The 22,691-nt window shown below is 36.2% G+C and overlaps 1 protein-coding gene across 3 annotated transcripts in view; it reads right to left on the bottom strand.

Annotated features, from left to right (window-relative positions):
• LOC124236121 (Bardet-Biedl syndrome 4 protein) overlaps nucleotides 1-22,691 on the bottom strand; it is a 188,120-nt gene that overhangs the window by 35,254 nt on the left and 130,175 nt on the right. For all 3 annotated transcript variants that reach the window (XM_046654823.1, XM_046654824.1, XM_046654825.1), the window contains one exon: nucleotides 19,637-19,688. In XM_046654823.1, coding sequence (XP_046510779.1) covers nucleotides 19,637-19,688 — 52 coding nt within the window. The remainder of the gene's footprint in view (nucleotides 1-19,636; nucleotides 19,689-22,691) is intronic.

The raw sequence follows: 22,691 nt of genomic DNA, 5'->3' as shown, positions 1-22,691 counted from the left end.
GAGCCTGGCAGCCACCAGCCTGGCACTTTCACCTGCATCATCCGGCATGAAGATGATGTGATGGTCATGGAAGATAAGATCAATGCTCTTCGTAAAGCAGCCAATGTATATGTTGAACCTTTCTGTCCAGGCTTGTCTGCAAAGGCTCTGGCCATCATCAACATGGGGAAGCCTCACCTGCAATGTAGGGGCTGTTGGACCTGCCCAGCAGGAAGTCCTGCCCCCTCCACCACTGCTGCCCCAGCTGAGGAGAAGAAAGTGGAAGCAATGAAAAAAGAACCTGGGGCCGGCCCGTGGCCAAGAGGTTAAGTTCTCACACTCCAGCTTCTGCGGCCAAGGGTTTTGCTAGTTCAGACCCTAGGCATGGACCCAGCACCATTCATCAAGCCACGCTGAAGCAGCATCCCATATAACACAACTAGAAGGACCTACAGCTAGCATACACAACTATGTACTGGGGGGTTTTGGGGAGAAGAAAAAAAAAGATTGGCAACAGATGTTAGCTCAGGTGCCAATCTTAGAAAAAAGAAAAAGAAAATGGAAAAAAGAACCTGAGGAATCCAATGACAACACGGGCTATGGTCTTTTTGACTAAACCTCTTTTGTAACATGTTCAATAAAAAGCTGAATTCTTAAAAAAAAGAAAAAGAAAGCAGGACTGAAATAAATACTTGTACGCCAATGTTCATAGCAGTGTTGCCAACAATAGCCAATAGACAGAAACAATCCAAATGTCCATCAATGGATGAATGGGTAAACAAAATGTACTATATACATACAATGGAATATTACTCAGCCTCAAAAAGGAATTAAATTCTGACACATGCTACAATATGGATGAACTCTTAAGACATTTTTGCTAAGTATAATAAGCCAGACACAAAAGGACAAATATTGGATGATTCTACCTACTATATGAGGTACCTAGACTAGTCAAATTCATAGATACAGAAAGTAGAACAGTGTTGGATAAAGAAAATGTGGTATATATCAATATATACATACAATGGAATATTATTCCGCCAAAAAAAGAAAGAAATGCTGCCATTTGTGCCATGGATGGACCTTGAGGGCATTATGCTGAGTAAAATAAAGTTAGAGAAATATAAATATTGTATGATTCCATTTATAGGTTGAATCTAAAAAAACAACACATAGATACAAAGAACAGATTGATGGCTGCCAGAGATGGGGTTGGGGGTAGGCAAAATGGGTGAGTAGGGTCAAAAGGTATAAACTTCCAGTTGTAAGATAAATAAGTTCTGGGGATGTAATGTACAACATGGTGACTAAAGTAAACAATACTATTATATATTTGAAAGTTGCTGAGAGAGTAGATCTTAAAAGTTCTCATTACAAAAGAAAAATTTTTTAACTATGTGAGGTGACAGATGTTAACTAAACTTATTGTGGTAGTTATTTCACAATATATACATCTATCAAATCATCACGTTGTACACCTAAAACAATACAATGTTATAAGTTAATTATATCTCAATAAAACTGGAGAAAAATAAAAAGGGAAAAGAAAGTAGAATGGTGGCGGCTAGGGTAGGGAGGAACGGGGAGTTATTGTTTAATGGGTACAAAGTTTCAGTTTGGGAAGATGGAAAAGTCTGGAGATGGACAGTGGTGATCGTTGCAGAACAATGTGAAGGTACTTAATGCCACAGAATTATACACTTAAAAATGGTCAAAATGATAAATTATGTTATGCATATTTTGCCACAATAAAATACTACCAATGCTAAGCTCACTAATTTAATCAGTGGAGTGGGAGGGCCAAAAGTCAGACTACAATAGACCAATAGACTAAGAAAACAGAGTTGAAAACATGGAAACAACTAAGATAAACTATCCTTTCAAAAAGCAAATCAATGAGGGGCTGGCCCCATGGCCGAGTGGTTAAGTTCACGCGCTCTGCTGCAGGCGGCCCAGTGTTTCGTTGGTTCGAATCCTGGGCGTGGACATGGCACTGCTCATCAAACCACGCTGAGGCAGCATCCCACATGCCACAACTAGAAGGACCCACAACGAAGAATATACAACTATGTACCAGGAGGCTTTGGGGAGAGAAAGGAAAAACTAAAAATCTTTTAAAAAAAAAAAAAAGCAAATCAATGAAAGTCATTCACTACCACAGTAGAAACAGGGAACTGAGATAACTTTATCAAAGATGCTGTGGGAGCAATTTCATGTAAAATGTTAAGTTGAACTAGATAACATCTAAATTACCTTCCAACTCTACAATTCTGTACACACAAGAACTAAAACATTGGGAAAGGAAAACATATTAATGAAGTCAAAAGCGTGTATCTATAAGATCATTACTGGGAACCAAATATATAGATGGTAATTAGTCTGTAGAACAAACTGCTATATATAATATAAGAAATGACATATTTCTAGAGTATCTGTAACATTCCCAATCTCCACAACCTTTAAATTCTTTAAGAATTACTGACATAGGGGGCCTGCCCTGAGCATAGTGGTTAAGGTCGCACACTCCACTTTGGCAGCCCAGGGGTCATCGGTTTGGATGCCAGGTGTGGACCAACCCACTGCTGTGCTGTGGCGGGCACCCCATATTTAAAATAAGGGGAGATGGGCATAGATGTTAGCTCATGGCCAATCTTCCTCAGCAAAAAGAGGGGGATTGGTGGTAGATATTAGCTCAGGGCTAATCTTTCTAAAAAAAAAAAAAAAAAAAAAAGAAGAATTACTGACATAGGGGCCAGCCTAGAGGCATAGTAGTTAAGTTCACATGCTCTGCTTCAGTGGCTCAGGGTTCATGGGTTTGGATCCTGGGTGTGGATCTACATACTGCTTGTCAAGCCATGCTGTGGCAGTGTCCCACATACAAAATAGAGGAAGACTGGCACAGATGTTAGCTCACCAACAATCTTTCTCACCAAAAAAAAAATATAAATAAATAAAACCAAAATTTAAAAAAGTATAAACAAACAAAAAAGAATTACTGACATAAAAAATACACTATAGAAACAACCCAAAAGTCCATCAAGAGATAAATTGATAAACAAAATGTGGCATATAATAACAATGGAATGTTATTCAGCCTTAAAAAGGCATGAACTCTGTACGACATGTTACAATATGGATGAACCTTGAAAGCATTATGCTAAGTGAAATAAGCCAGACACAAAAGGACAAATATTCTACTTAGATGAAATATCTAAAAGAGACAAATTCATGGAGACAGAAAGTAGAATAGAGGTTACCAGGGGCTAGAGGGGAGGGGGAAATGGGGAGTTATTATTTAATGGGTAGACAACTTCTGTTTAGGGTGATGAAAGTTTTAGAAATAGATAGTAGTGATGGTTGTACAATATTGTGAATGTAATTAATGCCACTGAACTATACACTTAAAAATGGTTAAAGAGGTAAATTTTATGTTATGTATATTTTGCCACAATGAAAAAAAACCTCTTCTATTAAAAAATGGTCAGAAAGCAAACTTCAAGCTGAGATCAAGTTTTTCACATGGTAAGCACAGGGTCTCAGGTTGTAGAAAAAACTCATCCTGGGCTATAGCCACCTCAAATTAGGGAAGGTCTTCAATGGAGACTCTTTTAAGGAAGGAAATATACCCAGGAAGTAAATCAATTTCACTCACCTCAATGATGGATAAGGTCCTCAACTGAAGGCGAGAAGAAAGTCACCTGAGGTCATATCATGGGGAGAAATGAAGAGGACTTCAGTAGCCCCATGAAGGATATATTTTCTCAGAAACATCAAGTAGTTCTGATAAACAATTCCAAATAAGAAGTTGCTTGTTCTTGAAAAAGTCCTGATATATTTGGACAAAAATCCCAAATAGAAACTTGTTTATCCTTTCCACAGTTGGTATTCACTACCCTTAAGACTAGAGTCAAGCTAGGATATGGGCCTCTCAAGTTGAGGAACAAAGGGGAGTGGGGGGTGGGGTGGTTGGGAGACAACATCTAAATCCAAACTCAGAATTTCTCAGTCAAAATGCCTTCTACTGCTGCTTGTTCAAATCGAGTCTCTCTTCTTGCTAATCCAACTTCTGTGTGAATTCCTCATGTTCAGTTACCAACTTCCTGCTTTCTACTTTGAAGTATCCTACTATTAAATGAGACCAGTGGTTCTCAACCAGGAACAATTTTGCATACCAGGGGACATCTGGCAATATCTACAGATGTTTTTGGTTGTCACAACTGGGTGCTACTAACATCTACTGGGTAGAGGCCAGAGATGCTGTTAACATCCTACAATATATAGGACAGCTCCCACAACAAAGAATTATCTTCCCCAAAATGTCAACAGCGCCAAGGTTGAGAGAATCTGAACCAGAGGTTAAAAAGACATCTAAGGATTTCACAGAGAAATGTGAAAGCTTTCTGTTCAAAATACCACTTTGATTTTTAATTTGTAAATTAAAGTTCATTAATCCTTAAGGCTGATATTTTTCCTGTTTTCTTCATACTTCCCTATATTTTCCAAATTTCTATAATGAGCTTATATTGATCTCTTCTTCAGAAAATCATAAACATATTTTGAAATAAAGACCACTACCCTCCCTTTTTCTGTAATAGTCTATTTGCCTAAAAACTATTTTCCTTCAGGCTGGCTGTGTCTTTATGTTTTCTACTAACATTTTATCCATTATTGTTCTGTATCTGGAGCAGGAGTGATCAAAACTTGAGTATGCTGCACCATCTTAACTGAAAACCCAGTATGACACCAGAATGCAAGAGAAATTACTGAGTACTATTAAACAAAGTTTTATACAAAACAAACTATTTTCTGATATCCCATTCTTCAGGTCAACCAATTTACATACCTGTACAACATAAAATGTGTGATTCAGATATTCACACTATCTAAATAACAAAAATGTTTTTATCATAAAAGGTAGAGGGAAGTGAAAGAGAAGAAATCAGTAACAGTACTACAAGCAAAGAGTAAGAATAAACACAAGGAAAAAAAGCAGAGATGGAGCATATGACGATGGAAACAGAAGTGAGTTGATTCCTAAAACAACACCGTGGGCAAGGCAGGACTGTCTGACAGTCCCTGTGCATCCTCATTTGCTCCTGTATCCCTACAATACTTATACTATTTGCTTATCTTAATGTTTGTCTGTGCTCTGCAACCAGTAATGATTATCCTTGACTCCTCAAAATTTACTCCATATTAGTTGATTAAACTACTCAATGGTAATCCTATCTCCTTTGTCCATGATTAACAAGCCTATCAATTTGGTCCAATGAAAAGAGTATTACTAGGAGGTTCTGGGAAAAAAAGCTTTCTTGTTTTTAAAAAAGAACCATGGGAAGCCAGATCTTATCTCTGGCAGTAGAAAAATGGAACCTGAATGCCACTGGTAGCTATAATTCAGGAAAAGGCAGGTAGTGGGCAGAGGAGTAGAAAGGCAGAAAGAACTAAGCTTTCATATATCACCAACCCCAGAGCCCACTCTTAATTTAGGGCTTCCTCTTACATAAAACAATATATTTCCTTATTGTTTAAGCCTCTTTTGGTTGGATCTTCTGTGGTTTGCTGATGAAAGCAACTCAGCTAAAACAAGTTCTGAAAAAGATGTACATATCCTTCATACAATCCTGTGTTTCACATTTCTTACTTTTGTTATATTGTGCACATCATAAAAAATAATAGAGAAATGCTGTAGGTACTCCATATTGATAGCAGCTCAACACAGGTTGACATACGGGAAGCCATATCATAGAAAAGAAACCATATTGTAACTTTGAATGACCTCTGACTAACTAACTCAGCTGGATATGGACCCTCCAGGAGATCCACCGGCTCTGTAGATTTTATGACACCCGCTTGTGTATGCACCTCCCAGCTTCGATAAGATGATAACTTTGTTCTTTTAAGTTCCTTAGGAATGTGATGGCTCTCAGACAGAGTCTATCTGGTGTGATGAGTCTCAGTCTGTAACACCAGAGGGTCATCATTCCTAACTCTTTCCCCTATAACCCACTGGCCTACCCTAACTGCTTCAAGATTCTGTGCCCCGCTTAAGATGGTTCCTTAGGATGCTAGTCCACCATCTTCTGATTTGCTAGCTTACTCCTTAATAAAATGCCCTTTCTCTATCACGATATTGCCTCAACAATCGGCTTTTGTCTTGTGGCAAGCAGATCATGCCCCTTCACATGGTAACAATATTAATGGTAAGAATACAGGGGCCAGTCGAGTGGTTACATTTGCGCGGTCTGCTTGGGTGGCCCAGGGTTTTGCTGGTTCGGATCCTGGGCGCGGACATGGCACCGCTCATCAGGCCATGCTGAGCCGGCAGCCCACATAGCACAACCACAGGCACTCAAAACTAGAACATATAACTATGTACTGGGGGGCTTTGGGGAGAAGAAGGAAAAAAAGAAAAGATGGCAACAGTTGTTGTTAGCTCAGGTGCCAATCTTTAAAAAAAAAAAAAAAGAATATAAATAGCCATTCTGGAAAGTAACTTAGCAAAATTATTAAAATTTAAAATGCACATATTTTGTTCCCAGCAATTCACAATGACTCCTGTTCAAGAACGTCTATTACAGCACATAGTAGTGAAAAATTAGAAACAATATAAATGCTATCAAAAGGAGAAGAAACTGTAATATATCCATGCTACAGAATATTATATTTAAAAATAAAGAGGAGCTCTTTACCTATTGACATGGAAAGCCCTCCAAGATATACTGACGTAGCAAAATATGGTATTTACCATTTACATAAAACACCCACATAACAGTAAATTATATATTCCTATTGCTATGTATATATACACATACATACACAATAAAAAGTCTGAATGAAGCACACTAACTGGTCAACAGCGATTACCTCTGGACTGGATGGTGATTTAAGGAGTATTTGAGTTTTCTTGAGGTTGTTCGAACTTTTTATAACAAGAATAGATTCATATATGCCTGGTGTATTTAAAACATTTAAGCAGTTTAAAAATAAAATAAAATCTAAATATCTAAACTTATAAAAAATATACACACTCACTATAGAAGTTTTTAAAATACAGACAGGAACAAAAACAAATTTAAACCCTCCCACGTTCATACTACTTACAGATAATCATGGTTATCATTTTACCATATTTCTTCCCAATCTTCTTATATGTGCATGTTAAGTGAGATATTTATGTACAATTTTAAATCCCGCTTTTTAAAAAGACGCACTATTTTAAATAATTGCATAGTATTTATTTGCATGAAAGAAAAATCACTTAGGCTTGTGTTATTCCTGAATGTGTCAGTTGTTTCCAGTAAATCACTACCATAAATAATCTTCTAATGAACATCTTTGCTTTTAAAAAATATCTTGCACACGTTGAGGATACTTTATTAGAACAAATCTTAGAACAGGAGAACTAGGTTAATCAACATGAACATTTAAAGTTCATGATACTTACTGACAAACTTATTCAGAAGTATTGTGTCAATCCATACCTGCATATTTCTATGCACCGAATGGGTGCTTAACATGATAATTTTTAAATAATAAATAACTTACTCATCACTCTAGTTCCACATGCTACTTAAGACAATGAGGGGAAAAAAGGATGACGCTTAGCTAAAACTTTAATTCCAAAATTAAATCAAGACTAGACTCTCAATTCCTTTAAATCTACCTTCCTTTCAGACTAAGGAGAGAGAAAAGAATGTTGAAAAAGACTTTTTTTTTTTAACTGAATGGTACTGAATAAGGTTCTGAGTCAAATTTTTCAAGAAAATGGTGAAATAATTGAAGCATACATCTCTTAAAGAAAAAAAAAAAAGACATGAATTAATCACTGCTAAAATAAGCCTAACCTCAACAACAAAAAGACAGACTACCCAATTTAAAAACAGGTAAAGGCTATGAACAGACATTTCTCCAAAGAAGATATACAAATGGCCAATAAGCACATGAAAAGATATGCACAACATCCTTAGTCATTATGGAAATGTAAATCACAATCACAATGAGACACCTTTTCACACATACTAGGATAGCCATTTCATCTTTTTTTAACGTATGTTTTTTAAAGTATACTTGCTTTTTTTTTTTTTTAAGATTTTATTTTTTCCTTTTTCTCCCCAAAGCCCCCCGGTACATAGTTGTATATTCTTTGTTGTGGGTCCTTCCAGTTGTGGCATGTGGGACACGCCTCAGCGTAGTTCAATGAGCAGTGCCATGTCCGCGCCCAGGATTCAAACCAATGAAACACTGGGCCGCCCACAACGGAGCACGTGAAGTTAACCACTCGGCCACGGGGCCAGCCCCTAAGATAGCCATTTTTTTTTTTTTAAAGATTTTATTTTTTTTCCTTTTTCTCCCCAAAGCCCCCCGGTACATAGTTGTATATTCTTTGTTGTAGGTCCTTCTAGTTGTGGTATGTGGGACGCTGCCTCAGCGTGGTTTGATGAGCATTGCCATGTCCGCGCCCAGGATTCGAACCAACGAAACACTGGGCCGCCTGCAGCAGAGCACGTGAACTTAACCACTCAGCCACGGGGCCAGCCCCCCTAAGATAGCCATTTTAAATAAAAGCAGCAGCAGCAGAAAATAACTACTGGCAAGGATGTGGAGAAACTGGAGCTCTTGTACATTGCTAGTGGGAATGTAAAATGGTGCAGCGGCTAGAAAACAGTTTGGCATTTCCTCAAAAAGCTAAACATAGGTATGTTTATGATCCAGCAATTCCATTCCTAGGTATATACCCAAAAGAAATAAAAGCAGGAACTCAAACAGAAACTTGTACACTAATGTTCACCGCATTATTCATAATAGCCAAAAGTTGAAAACAATCCAAATGTCCATTAACAGATGAATGGATAAACAAATTATTACATACATACAATGAAATACTATTATTCTGCCTTAAAAAGGAATGAAGTTCTGACACATGCTACAATATGAATTTAAATTAAACCTTTAAAACATTATGTTAAGTATATTATGCCAGACACAAAAGGACAAATATTTTATGATTCTGCTTATATGTGCTGACCTTAAAAAACGGCCAGTTACTCAAAAGAAATTAGAATCAAAACAAAGAGACAACTCACCAATTGGGAGAAAATATGTGCAAATCATATATGTGACAAGGGGTTAATCTCCATAATATATAAGGAACTCACACAACTTAATAAAAAAAGAAACAACCCGATCAAAAACTGGGCAGAGGATATGAACAGACATTTTTCCAAAGAAGATATACAGATGGCCAGTAAACATATGAAAAGATGTTCAACATCACTAATCATCAGGGAAATGTAAATCAAAACTACACTAAGATACCACCTTTCGCCTGGTAAAATGGCTATAATCACTAACACTAAAAATAAGAAATGTTGGAGAGGGTGTGGAGAAAAGGGAATCCGCCTACACTGCTGGTTGGGAATGCAAACTGGTGCAGCCACTATGGAAAACAGTATGGAGATTCCTCAAAAAACTAAAACTAGAACTACCATACAACCCAGCTATCCCACTATTGGGTACCTACCCAAACAATTTGAAGTCAACAATCAAAAATAACATATGTACCCCTATGTTCATTGCAGCACTATTCACAATAGCCAAGACATGGAAGCAATCCAAGTGTCCATCGACCAAAGATTGGATAAAGAAGATGTGGTATATATACACAATGGAATACTACTCAGCCAGAAAAAAAGACAAATTCATCCCATTTGCAACAACATGGAAGGACCTAGAGGGAATTATGCTAAGTGAAATAAGCCAGACTGAGAAAGACAAACACCAGATGATTTCACTCATATGTGGAATATGAAACCCACGGACACAGAAAACAGTTCAGTGGTTACCAGGGGAAGGAGGTTGGGAGATGGGCACAGGGGGTGAAGGGGAGCACTGATGTGGTGACAGACAAGAAATAATGTACAACTGAAATCTCACATTCATGTAACCTATTATGAACTCAATAAAAAAAAATCCAGTTATTCCTCCAGCAAAACTAAGTTTCTTCAGGATCAACAAAGAATTGCAATTCAGTGTCTGCAGCCAAAGCGAGCCACTGTACAAGTCCTGAACAACAAAGGAAGGAAAAACTCTTCACAGAGGGGGAAAGAAAGGGGATTGGGAGGCTATTGTAAACAAAGACCCCATGGGAGGAGACTGGGAGTTGAAATGTAGTGGCTTTTCATTGGCTGAGTTGTGACTGTCTCTCATTGGCTGAGTTTTCTGCTGGTCAAGAAGAGAGTCTTTCTTCTTCCTGTTCAGCTATGCTATCTATGTAGGGCAGGAAAGTTTCCCCTTCTGGCTTCCCAACTACATTTTATATAAAGTTTCTGTTTATTAATTTTCACATATGAAATATCTAGAATAGGCAAATTCATAGAGACAGAAAGTAGAAGAGAAGTTACCAAGGACTAGGGGGAAAGCGGAAATGGAGTTACTGCTTAGTGGGTACAGATGGGGCCCACCAGGTGTTGCAGCAGTTAAGTTCACACGTTCTGCTTCGGGGGCCCAGAGTTTGCTAGTTCAGAACCCAGGTGCGGACCTACGCACCGCTTGTTAAGCCATGCTGTGGTAGGTGTCCCACGGATAAAGTAGAGGAAGATGGACAAGGATGTTAGTTCAGGGCCAGTCTTCCTCACCAAAAAAAGAAGAGGATTGGCAGCAGATGTTAGCTCAGGGCTACTCTTTCTAAAAAAAAAGAAAAAAAAAAAAAGGGTACAGAGTTTCTGTTTGGGGTGATGAAAGAGTTTTAGAAAGAGTGCTGATAGTTGCGCAACATTGTGACAAATAGAAATGGCAAGCAATACTATATACTGGAGTATATGAGGAAGCCATTTGCTGTAAACCTAATTTGGCCTGACTTTGTTTCTTCCAAAAGAGCCTGACATGGCCGTTGAGCATGCATTGTATATCTGCTTTAAACATTTACTATGGCAAGAACAAATGCCCTTAAGATAAAAGTGCAACTTTCCCCCACATTAGCATTTCCTTAAGGATAAGCATCTTTCCTTAGGCTAGGAAGTGATTGCTGGGCTCACCTGTGACCACTCAGCTCAAGACAATAGACCTGCCACCTTGCTGTGTCCATCAATCACTGTGCCAACAGAGCAGTCTCGCGACTATTGTAAAAGGACATTTCAATCCTATGTGAAACATCCTCTTTGGGGGTATATAACCGCTCTGTACACCCCACTTTTTGGGTGCCCTTACTTCCTTCAAGAAGAAAGGCCCCGGGCCATGGTCCTCACATTTTAGCTCAGAATAAACTCACCCAAATTTTCATTTATAGATTGGTTATTGATTATTTTCATCTACAGTTGTGAATATAATTAATGCCATTGGATAGTACATCTAAAAATGGTTACAATAGCAATTCAAAAAAATGATAATGCAATATATCAACGCCATTGAATTGTACATTTTAAATGGGTGAATTGTAGGGTTAAAAAGAAAAGAAGCCTCTCTATATGTGAATGAAAATAAAGAATTTGTTATATGCATGCAGATTTTATTAGAAAGGCTCTCTCTCATAGGAACTCCTTTAAAATTTTTTTTTTTTTTAAAGATTTTATTTTTTTCCTTTTTCTCCCCAAAGCCCCCCGGTACATAGTTGTATATTCTTCGTTGTGGGTTCTTCTAGTTGTGGCATGTGGGACGCTGCCTCAGCGTGGTTTGATGAGCAGTGCCATGTCCGCGCCCAGGATTCGAACTAACGAAACACTGGGCTGCCTGCAGTGGAGCGCGCGAACTCAACCACTCGGCCACGGGGCCAGCCCCTCCTTTAAAATTTTTTTAATTTTAAATAATTTCAGGTTTAGGGAAGAGCTGAAAAAATAGTGCAAAGAATCCCTGCAAAACGTTCACCTGCAATCCCCAAATGTGAAGATTTTGCCCCATTTTTTATCATTCTCTCTATACATAAATTTTTTCTGGAAGATTTGTCAGAAAGTAAGCTGCTGATGATTTCCCTTTAGTGCAAAAAAACTTTATAATTCCAGAAAAAAAAGAACATTCTTACATAATCTCAATAAAATTATCAAAATTAACATTGATACAATACTATTATTATCTATTATCTACTCTACCATCCTTATTCAAATTTTAACAAATGTCCTAATAATTTCCTTGGAAGCAAAAGAAGAGTCTTTAATTTTAAAACATTTTAAATTATGGTTTTTTGCTCTAGAATCAAATCTAGGACCAGGTGTTGCTTTCAGGTGTCATGTCTCTTTGGTCTTCTTTAATCTTTCTCTTTCAGGATCTTGATTTTTTTTTTTTTTTGAAAATGCAGGCTGGTTATTTTGTAGACTGTCCCTCAATTTGGGTTTGTCTAATACTTCCTCATGATTAGACTGAAGGTATTATTTTTGGCAGGAATATCACAGAAGTGATTTAGGAGGCACAGGATATTGATTTGTCCTATTATTGTGATGTTTATTACTTGGTTAAGGTGGTTTTTAGGTTTTCCCACTATAAAGTTACTACTTTATAATTAAGTAGTATTATAGAGAGACGCTTAGAGACTTAGATAAACATCCTCTTTCTCATCAAACTTTCACCCCATTAAGGACTCTTGCATGAGTCAGTTATTGCTATGATGGCTGCCAAATGGTGATTTTCTAATTCTATCATTCCTTCTACACTTATTAGTTATCATTCTATTTTATAAAAAAAGAGCTTTTCCTTTTCCTTCATGTATTATTTATTAGTATATTTTTATCAGTATGAACTGCTATATTCTTATTTTATTCAACGTGTTATAATTCATTACAATGATTACCTGAGGCTTAAATCATTCCAGAATTGGCCAGTGGCCAGTGAAAGACCTTCAAACCCACTCCTACATCTTTTTGACAAATTCCCATCGCTCTGTAGGCCATTCCTTACTTTCTGGCACACGATGTCCCAGGTTCGTCTTGTACTTTCCTAGCCTTAGCCATGGAATTAGGCATTTCTCTGGAGAATAATATCTAGAAATTAAGACCTGGGAACTAACTATGCTCACTGTTACTAGGATGTCACTGCTGCTAACCCTTCTCAGTGGACAGAATTACAGAAAAATATATTCTACACCTACGTATCTATAGTAAAAACCATGCGTTCAATACTAATACCTCCAATTCCAATCTAGGGTTTGGTAAAAATTGTGAAATTTATGCCAATAAATTTGAAAACTTGGGCTTTAAAACTTCCTTGAAAGATATAAACTCCCAAAGCTCGCTCAAAAAGAAACAGATAACCTGTCTAGACTTATATTTATTAAAGAAATTGAACTTGTAGTTGAAAACACTTCTACAAAGAAAACTCCAGGCCCAAATGGCTTCATAGGAGGATTCCAGTAAATATTTAAAGACGAAATTAGTCAATTCCCTACAAACTCTTCCAGAAAATTAAAGAGGAGAGACTATTTCCCAAATCATTTATGAGATGGTCAGCATTACCCTATACCAAAATCAAACAAAAACATTATAAGAAAAGAAAATTATATACCACCACCATTCAGGAACACTGATGTAGAAGTCCTTAACAAAAATTTTAGGAAATCAAATCTAATAATACATAAAAAGAAAAACATCCTATCTGTATGAGTTTTACCTCAGGAATGCAAGGCGGGCTCAATATTCAAAAATTGATTGGTGTAATTCACCATTAGAAAAGAAAAACAACATGATCATCTCAATAGATGCAGAAAAAGCATTTGGCAAAATTGAACATCCATTTGTGGTAAAAATCTCTCAGTAAAATAGGAATAGAAGGATACTTCCTCAACGTAATGAAGTGCATTTACACAAAACCTAGAGGTAACATCACATTTAATGGTGGCAAAAAGAATGTTCTCCTGTGAACAAGGTTCTCACTGCTCTTATTCAACAACATACTGAAGATCCTAGCCTGTACAATTAGGTAAGAAAAAGATAAGTTAAAGACAGACAAATTAGAAATGAAGAAATAAAATGATCTCTATTCACACCACTGTCTATATTTTAACAATACCAAGAATCTATGAAAAAGCTACTAGAATCAGTAAGTCTAGAAACGTTGCAGGAAACAAGGTTAATATATAATTGTATTTCTATACACTAACAATGAACAATTGGGAATTGAAATAAATAAGAATTAACATGTACCACATCACCAATAAACATGACTTAGGTATAAATTTAACAAAATATGTGCAAGATCACTATGCTGAAAACTACAAAACGCTAATGAAAGAAATCAAAGAACACCTAAATCAATGGTGAGATAAATCATGTCCATGAATTTAAAAACTCAATATTGCTAAAATGTCAATTCTCCCCAAACTGATCTACAGCTTCAATGTAACTGTTATCAAATTTTCAGAGGATAAATTGTAGAAAACAACAGATTCTAAAACTTATGTGAGAGGCAAAGAAACAAGAACAGACAAAACAATTTTTAGAAAGAACAATGCTGGAGGGCTAACAATACCTGATTTCAAGACTCACCTAAAGTTACAGTAATCGGCAGGCTACTGGCAAATACACAAACATATAGATATATGGAAGATAATAGAGAGTGCAGAAATAAATCCACAATTATACAGTCAACTGATTTTCAACAAAGATGCTGAATCAAATCAATGAAGCAAAGATAGCCTTTTCTATAAATGGTGCTGAAAGAACTGGACATCCATATGTTAAAAAAACCTCAATCTATACTCTGCACTATATACAAAAACTTAATGCAAAATGGATCATAGACAAAAATGTAAAACATAAAAGTATAAAACTTCTAGGAGAAAACATAGGAGAATATCTTTGTGACCTTGGGTTAGGCAAACATGTCTTAGATATTACACCAAAAGCATGATTCATAAAAGAAAGAAATTGATAAATTAGGCTTCATCAAAATTAAAAATATCCATTTTTCCAAAGACACTGTGAAAAGCATGAAAAGACAAGCTTCAGACAGAGAAAATATGTCAAATAACCTATCTGATAAAGATAAACATAACTTGTTCCCAGAATATATAAAGAACTCTAAACATTTAATATTAAGAAAACAAAGAATTGAATTTTTTTCAAAGTGAGCAAATTATTTAGACACTTCCCCAAAAAAGACACAGGGATTATGGACAAGCACATGAAAAGATGTTCAACATCAACAGTCATCAAGAAAACGCAAACTGAAACAACGGTGCAATACCACTATATATCCACTAGAAGGGTTTTTTTTGTTTTTGTTTTTGTTTTTACAAAAAACTGAAAATTACCAAGTGCTGACCTGGATGTGGAGTAACCGGAGCACACATACTTTGCAGATGGAAATACAAAATAGTGTAACTACTTTGGTAAACAGCTCGGTAATTTCTAATAAACTTAACTATATTCACAATACTATTCAGCAATCTCACTCTAAGGTACTTACACAAGTGAAATGAAAACATGTTCACACAAAAACCATAAGCAAATGTTTATAGCTGCTTTATTTGTAATAGCCAAAAGCAGAAAAGAACCCAAATGTCCTTCAACTGATGAACAGATGAATAAGCTGTGGCATACATATAAAACTGAATACTGCTGTTCATCAACAAAAAGAAACTCAGACACACAATAACATGGATAAATCTCAAAAACATTATGCTAAGTGAAAAAAGCCCCCCGAAAGGTTACATAATGTATGATTCCATTTATGTGATGTTCTGGAAAAGAAAACTATAGGAAGAAAAAAAAAAAGATCTATGGTTGCCAGCAATTGGAAGTGGAAGAAGTTTACTACACAGTCAAGGTGAATTTTTGAGGGTGATTAAGCTGTTCTATATCTTGATTGTGGTGGGGGTGGGTACATGCTATTTTCATTTGTCAAAACTCCTAGAACTTTATACTAAAAGAAGGTGAATTTTGGGCCGGCCAGGTGGCGTATTGGTTAAGTTCAGTGCACTCCGCATCAGTGGCCTGGAGTTCAAGGGTTCAGATCCCAGGTGTGGACCTACACACTTTTCATCAAGCTACGCTGTGGCAGCATCCCACATGCAAAATAGACGAAGACTGGCACAGATGTTAGCTCAGCAACAATCTTCCTCAAGCAAAAAGAGGAAGATTGGCAACAGATATTAGTTCAGGGCCAATCTTCCTCACCAAAAAAAAAAAGGGGGGGTGAATTTTACTGTATGTAAACTATATTTTAATTACCATGCAAACACTAGTCAAAACAAAACTAGAATGGCTATATTCTCATCAAAGTAGACTTCAAACAAGGAATATTATGAAGGATAGGGGAGGGACATCACATAATGATAAAAGGGTCAATTCACCAAAAAGTCAAACAATCCTAAATGCATGTGCATCCAACCACATCTTTGAAATAAAGCAAAAATTGATAGACTGAAAATAGAAATAGACAAATCCATAATTATGTTTGCATAATTCAATACTCTTCTCTCATTAAGGATATCAGTATCTTTCCAGAAAGAATATTAATATCTGTATCAATAAGTATATAGAACAACAGTATCAATCAACTTGACTTAATTGACATTTATAGAATATTCCATCCAACAGAAGCATAGTATGCATTCGTTTTGAGGCGTATGGAACATTCACCAACATAGACCACATTCTGGGCCATAAAACAAACCATATAAAGTATGTTCTCTAACCATAATAGAATTAAACTAGAAACCAATAACAAAAAGACATCTGGAAAATTCTTCACATATATGGACATTAATCAATACCTGTCTTAATAGTCATGGGTCAAAGCAGAATACAAAGAAAATTTTAAAATATTTAGAATTGCACAAAAGTTAAAAAACATTTGAAATGTGTATGAACCAGTTAAGCACTGCTTAAAAGGAAATGTAAAGTACTAAATGTTTATAAAAGAAAAGAAGATCTCAAATCAGTGATCTAAGTTTCTACCTTAAGAAATTGCAAAAAGAGCAAATTATACACAAGACAATATTAGATAAGAGCAGAAATCAATGAAATTGAAACAGAAAAGAAATAGAGAAAAAGCAATAAAATCAAAAGCTGGTTCTTTGAAAAGATCAATAAAATGTATAAACCTCTAGCCAGACTGATCAAAGAAAAAAAAGAGAGAAGACATAAATTATCAAAATCAAGAACAAGAGAGGGAACATCACTACATCCTACAGACATTAAAAGGAACATATAGGAGTATTATGACCTTTATGCTAATAAATTTGACAAAACAGACAAACTTCTCTGAAAGAAAAAGATTGTCAAAGCTCTCTCTAAAGAAATATATAACTAGAATAGTCCCATATCTATTAAAGAAATTGAGTTTGTACTTAATCTTCCAAGAAAGAAAAATCTAGGCCTGGATTGCTTCACTGTCACATTCTAGCAAACATTTGAGAAAGAAAGAAACCAATTCTATACAAAATCTTCCAGGAAATGGAAGTGGGAATAGTTCCCAACTCATTTTGAGGCCAGCATAACTCTGATAACAAAAATAGACCAAAGCATGGCAAAAAAAGAAAACTACAGACCAACATCCCTCATGAGCACAGCTGCAAAAATCCTTAAGAAAATATTAGCAAATTGAATCGGCAATAGATAAAAAGGCTAATACATAATGACCATGGGGAGTTAATCCAGAAATGCAAGGTTGGTACGACATCCCCAAATTCAATCGCTGTACTTCACTATATCAACAGATAAAATTATGGGTTACGGAAGCAAGAAATTAAGGGCAGGTTAAGAGCAGGTTAAACCCTTGATATTTTAGGTGTCTATGTCACCACCTTGCACAACTTCAAGGGCATCATCTATATTATGGTCATTGTACTCTACGTGAATGATGCCCCCGGCACTATGCGAAACAGTGGTATTGCAAACGTATGAATGGTTGTCCAAAAGGCAATGCAACCTTGAGCTGGACTATCAGAAATAAAAGACCCAGATGAAGAGATTTTATCCTCCAAACATTCCACTTGGCCCTGTTCACACCATACCCAGAATATTCTGTTTAGTCCTGAACTCTATACCTCCAAGAGGTCCGATGAATTTCACCAGAGGACCAAAGCAATAACAGCAAGAGAGTTCTAAACATTTCATGTGAAAAGAGTTGAAGAAATTAGAAATGTTAAACTTTCAGAAGAAAGGAACTAGGGAGCATATACTGCACTTTAATTATTTATTTATATTTAATACGCCCTGAAGACTGTCAATTCTCTTAGGGCAGAAGTCATGCCCTATTTATCTTTGTATTCCAAACACCTATCACAGGTCCTGGAACCTGCTAAGTACTCAGCTGTATGAGGGGTTCAAGAACAGGAAAAACTAAACATTCATAATAGAAATCAGAAAGTGGTTGTTTTGCAGAGGAGAAGAAAGAAAGAATTGATGGGAAGGGCACTACAGCACTGTTAAATTTTATAGCAGAACATGTCAAATGCGTCCCTTTTCCCCACAGCTATAAACTTTGTAACTCATTAGCCTGAATTGAGCATGTGCCAATTCTTGATCGATGTATACTAATTACAACTCTCCTGGACTGGGAGTCAAACCAAACAAACCACAGGGTTTGACTCTGGAGGAAGCGTGGAAAGAATACTGGAGAGACAATCACAATACTTACTAGCGCCACCTAACTAGCCAAATCACCCCAGTGATTAAATGAAGTGACAGCCCAGCAAGATGATTCTCATGTCCAGAAATGGTGTAAAAAATATTAGCAATTATGTTAGATGTCGGCAGAATTACACCTAAATTTCACAAATAATCTAAACTATAGACGTACTGCTCTTTCAATAAAAGATGTATCCCCGAAAAACTCTTTGAACATAACTTCCTGAAAGGCAATCATATTTTCCAACAACTTGTCTTATAACTTCAAAGAGTAACAGAAATGTCCCAAGTAAATTAAACAATTTACTGACAAAATCAACTTTAAAACTCTTAGCAGACAAGAGGAAAACACATGCTGCAAAAGGGGGAATAGCCTGGTAGCCATAATTCAGGTACACAGACAAGAGCTCACACGAGACCCTGGCAAGCAGGCCCTTCAACTCAGCTCTGTTTTCCTCACCTAGATAATAATAAATAAATGAATATATAATAAAATAGATAGTCTCCTCTGCTAAATAAACAAATCAGGGATTACATAATGCCTGATGAGTAGCAAAGACACCCAGTCCGTTAGACACGGGAGACTATCCAATATAGCTATCTACAACCTGATGCAAACCCTCCTAAGACTTTATAGGTTAACAAATGAAGGAATCTCTTCCTCTAAATAAAATATATACCATATCTCTACCAGATTTTAAAATGCAGCTCTTTACAGTATAGGCCCTCACCAACTCAGCCTTCCCCAAATGAATTTTTATAAAACCTCACACTTATTTAACATATACATATGAGATTATTTGAGGCCTGATATATACAATGGGAACTTTAGAGTGGTTTCTCCACACACAGAAAATTAACACACAATTTACATAACAATAAAACTCCATTTAAATACATTTACAGGTAAAATCAATCCCCTAATATCTAACAACTCCATAAAATAAAAGCTAGATATGGCAGAACATTTAGACTATTAACTGCTTTTCCCCAACACTCACATTTTATAAGCTCTAATGCATAGAGAATACTAGAAAGACCCAATAAGACAGAGAAATCTGTGTAAATATACCCATACAAGGAAACTGCATACAGACCTTTTTTCAACTGGGGTTTCTGAGATTCAGCAGATGCAGAAAACTGAGTTCTCTGAAATGAAAGAAGTCTATGTTAGAGCACCACCATAAATCTTGATAACTTAAGTAAGCTTTCAAATAACCATAATCAGTAGCTCTCCAATCATGCAATTAATCAATCAACTACATATAGATACAAAAACTTATTTATAACATGGTTTAAAAAACAAATGTCGTCGTACTTTTGCTATCCAAACTATTAATAATGTGTAATGCATATTTATAACATACATTTATGTGTATTTATAACGTGTAATTATAATGCATGATAAAATGTGTACAGATACATGCACTAAGATCTTAGACACTACATATTAGTATTATATTTAATGCTACACATATGGGGCCAAACCAGAAAAGTGGTAACTTTGATAAACTGCAGTTTATGAGGTCATCTACACAGAAACCATTTCTAGGAGGCACTCAATTCTAGGAGGGAGTTCTGTTAATGGGACATTATTTAATATAATAGATACTATCTTACACCATACAGAAAGTCTCCAAATGGATTTTTCTTATACATATCTACCTCCTATGTTATATATGATATGGTATGATATAAGCAAAAATAACAGCTGAAAATTTCCAGAAGTAATGAAACATTAATCTTTAGATTCTGGATGCTCAACCAATCCTGACCAGGTTAAATTAAAATGAATCCACATTTAGATACAACATAGAGACCTGTACCAGAAAAAATAAGTTCTTAAAAGCAACCAAAGAAAAAAACATATCAGCAGATTACCGAAAAAGAAAGGACAGTTGCATTAGACAGCTGACTTCTCAACAATTGAAAATGGAATATCACATTAAAACATTCTAAGAACAATTACTCCCAAGCGTCAGGTACTAAGTAAAGCGCGTGTTAATTCAGACACAAGGTCCGCAAACTATGGCTTCAGGTCACATCCAGCCCATTTCTATATGGCCCACAAACTAAGAAAGTTTTTTACATTTTTTTAATAGTTAAAAAAAGTACTATTTTGGGGCTGGCCCCGTGGCCGAGTGGTTAAGTTCACGCGCTCCGCTGCAGGCAGCCCAGTGTTTCGTTGGTTTGAATCCTGGGCGCAGACATGGCACTGCTCATCAGACCATGCTGAGGCAGCGTCCCACATGCCACAACTAGAAGAACCCACAACGAAGAATATACAACTATGTACCGGGGGGCTTTGGGGAGAAAAAGGAAAAAATAAAATCTTTAAAAAAAAAAAAAAGAAAAAAAAAAGTACTATTTCATAACACACGAAAATCATAAAAAATTCAAATTTCAGTGTCTATAAACAAAATTTTATAATAAACCAAACACATGCTTACATATCATCCATGGTTGCTTCTGCACTAACTGCACAGTTGAGTTACCTTGTGACAGAGACTGTATGGCCCACAAAGCCCAAAATATTCATTATTGGTCCTTTACAAAAATAGTTTACCAACCCCTGATCTAAACTCTTACACCAATCAAAACTAACTTTCAAGAACAATGGCAAATTAAAAAGATTTTCAGGGCCTGGCCTGGTTGCACAGTGGTTAAGTCCAGCACGATCTGCCTGGGCTGCCTGGGTTCGCAGTTTTGGATCCCAGGCACAGACCTACACAACTTGTCAAGCTATGATGTGGCAGCAACCCACATACAAAACAGAGGACGAATAACACAGATGTTAGCTCAAGGCTAATCATCCTTAAGCAAAAAAAACAAGAGGAAGATTGGTAACAGATGTTAGCTCAGAGCAAATCTTCCTCACCAAAAAGAAAAGAAAAAGACTTTCAGACAAATACAATTTAAGAGTTTTTAGACTCACTAAATAAACTTTTAAAGGACATACATTAGGAAAAGGAAACTAACCCCAGAATGGGGGAGTGGAATAAGCATAGGAATTGGTAAAATATGGAAGTATTCTAAGCATCTACTGACTGAATAAAACAACAACAAAAAGTATACTTTGTGGTGTTGAACTGAGAAATACAAAAACTACAAAACTAAACAACAATGGCATGCATCAGCAGAAGGCAACTGGGAATAAAGCATTCAATGATCCCTGTATTATTCAGATTTAAGTTTGAAATTTAAGTTAAATATGTGTTATAAAAAAATCGAGGTACTCACTAAAGGAAGACTAAGGAATGGAGCATCTAACTTCCAAGGAACAAAATGAGAAGAGCAGATCGGAGAGAAAAAGACAGACAACTAAGCCAAAAAAAAAAAAAAGCAAGAAAAGGAGAAAAAAATGAAATTCTCCAGGTAAAAGACAGATTATCAAGATAGATGTTTTCAAAAATCTAGATGTATGCTATTTGTATAAAGACACGTCCAAAACATAAGAGCAAAGAAAAACAAAGTAAAACAATTGGAAAAGACGCACCAGAAAAACAGAAACCAAAACATAACCACAGTAGCAACATTAACATTACACAAAACAGACTTCAAGAGAAAAAGCTTTATCAGGAAAATGAAAATGAATTTAAACAGACTGAAGACTAAAATAGAAAAAGCAAATTTTAAAACTTTTAGGAAAAAAATAGAGGGTAGAGAAGGATTACTTCAATAAGATATAAAAGCACAAATCAATTAAGAAAAGATCTAAATATTCAACTACATTAAAATTAAGAACTTGTGTTTCAAAAAAGAAGTGAAGATACAAAACTAAGAGAAGACAACTGTAATACAAAACAAAACCAAAAAAAAAGACAAAGGATTAGCAGTCAGAAACAATAAATAACCACAAATCAATACAAAAAGTAAGCAGCAAAGTAGCAAAATAAGAAAAACATATGTGGGGCTAGCCCCATGGCCGCATGATTAAATTCGCATGCTCTATTGTGGCGGCCCAGGGTTTCGCCAGTTCAGATCCTGGGCACAGACATGGCATCGCTCATCAAGCCATGTTGAGGCGACATCCCACATAGCAAAGCCAGAAGGACTTACAGCTAAAATATACAACTATGTACTGGGGGGCTTTGGGAAGAAGGAAAAAAAAAACCCAGAATATTGGCAACAGATGTTAGCTCAGGCGTCAAT

Source organism: Equus quagga, chromosome 2 (assembly GCF_021613505.1).
Source record: "Equus quagga isolate Etosha38 chromosome 2, UCLA_HA_Equagga_1.0, whole genome shotgun sequence".
NCBI lineage: Eukaryota > Metazoa > Chordata > Mammalia > Perissodactyla > Equidae > Equus > Equus quagga.
The sequence above is the reverse complement of the archived record's forward strand: the minus strand, read 5'-3'. Positions and strand labels throughout refer to the sequence as shown.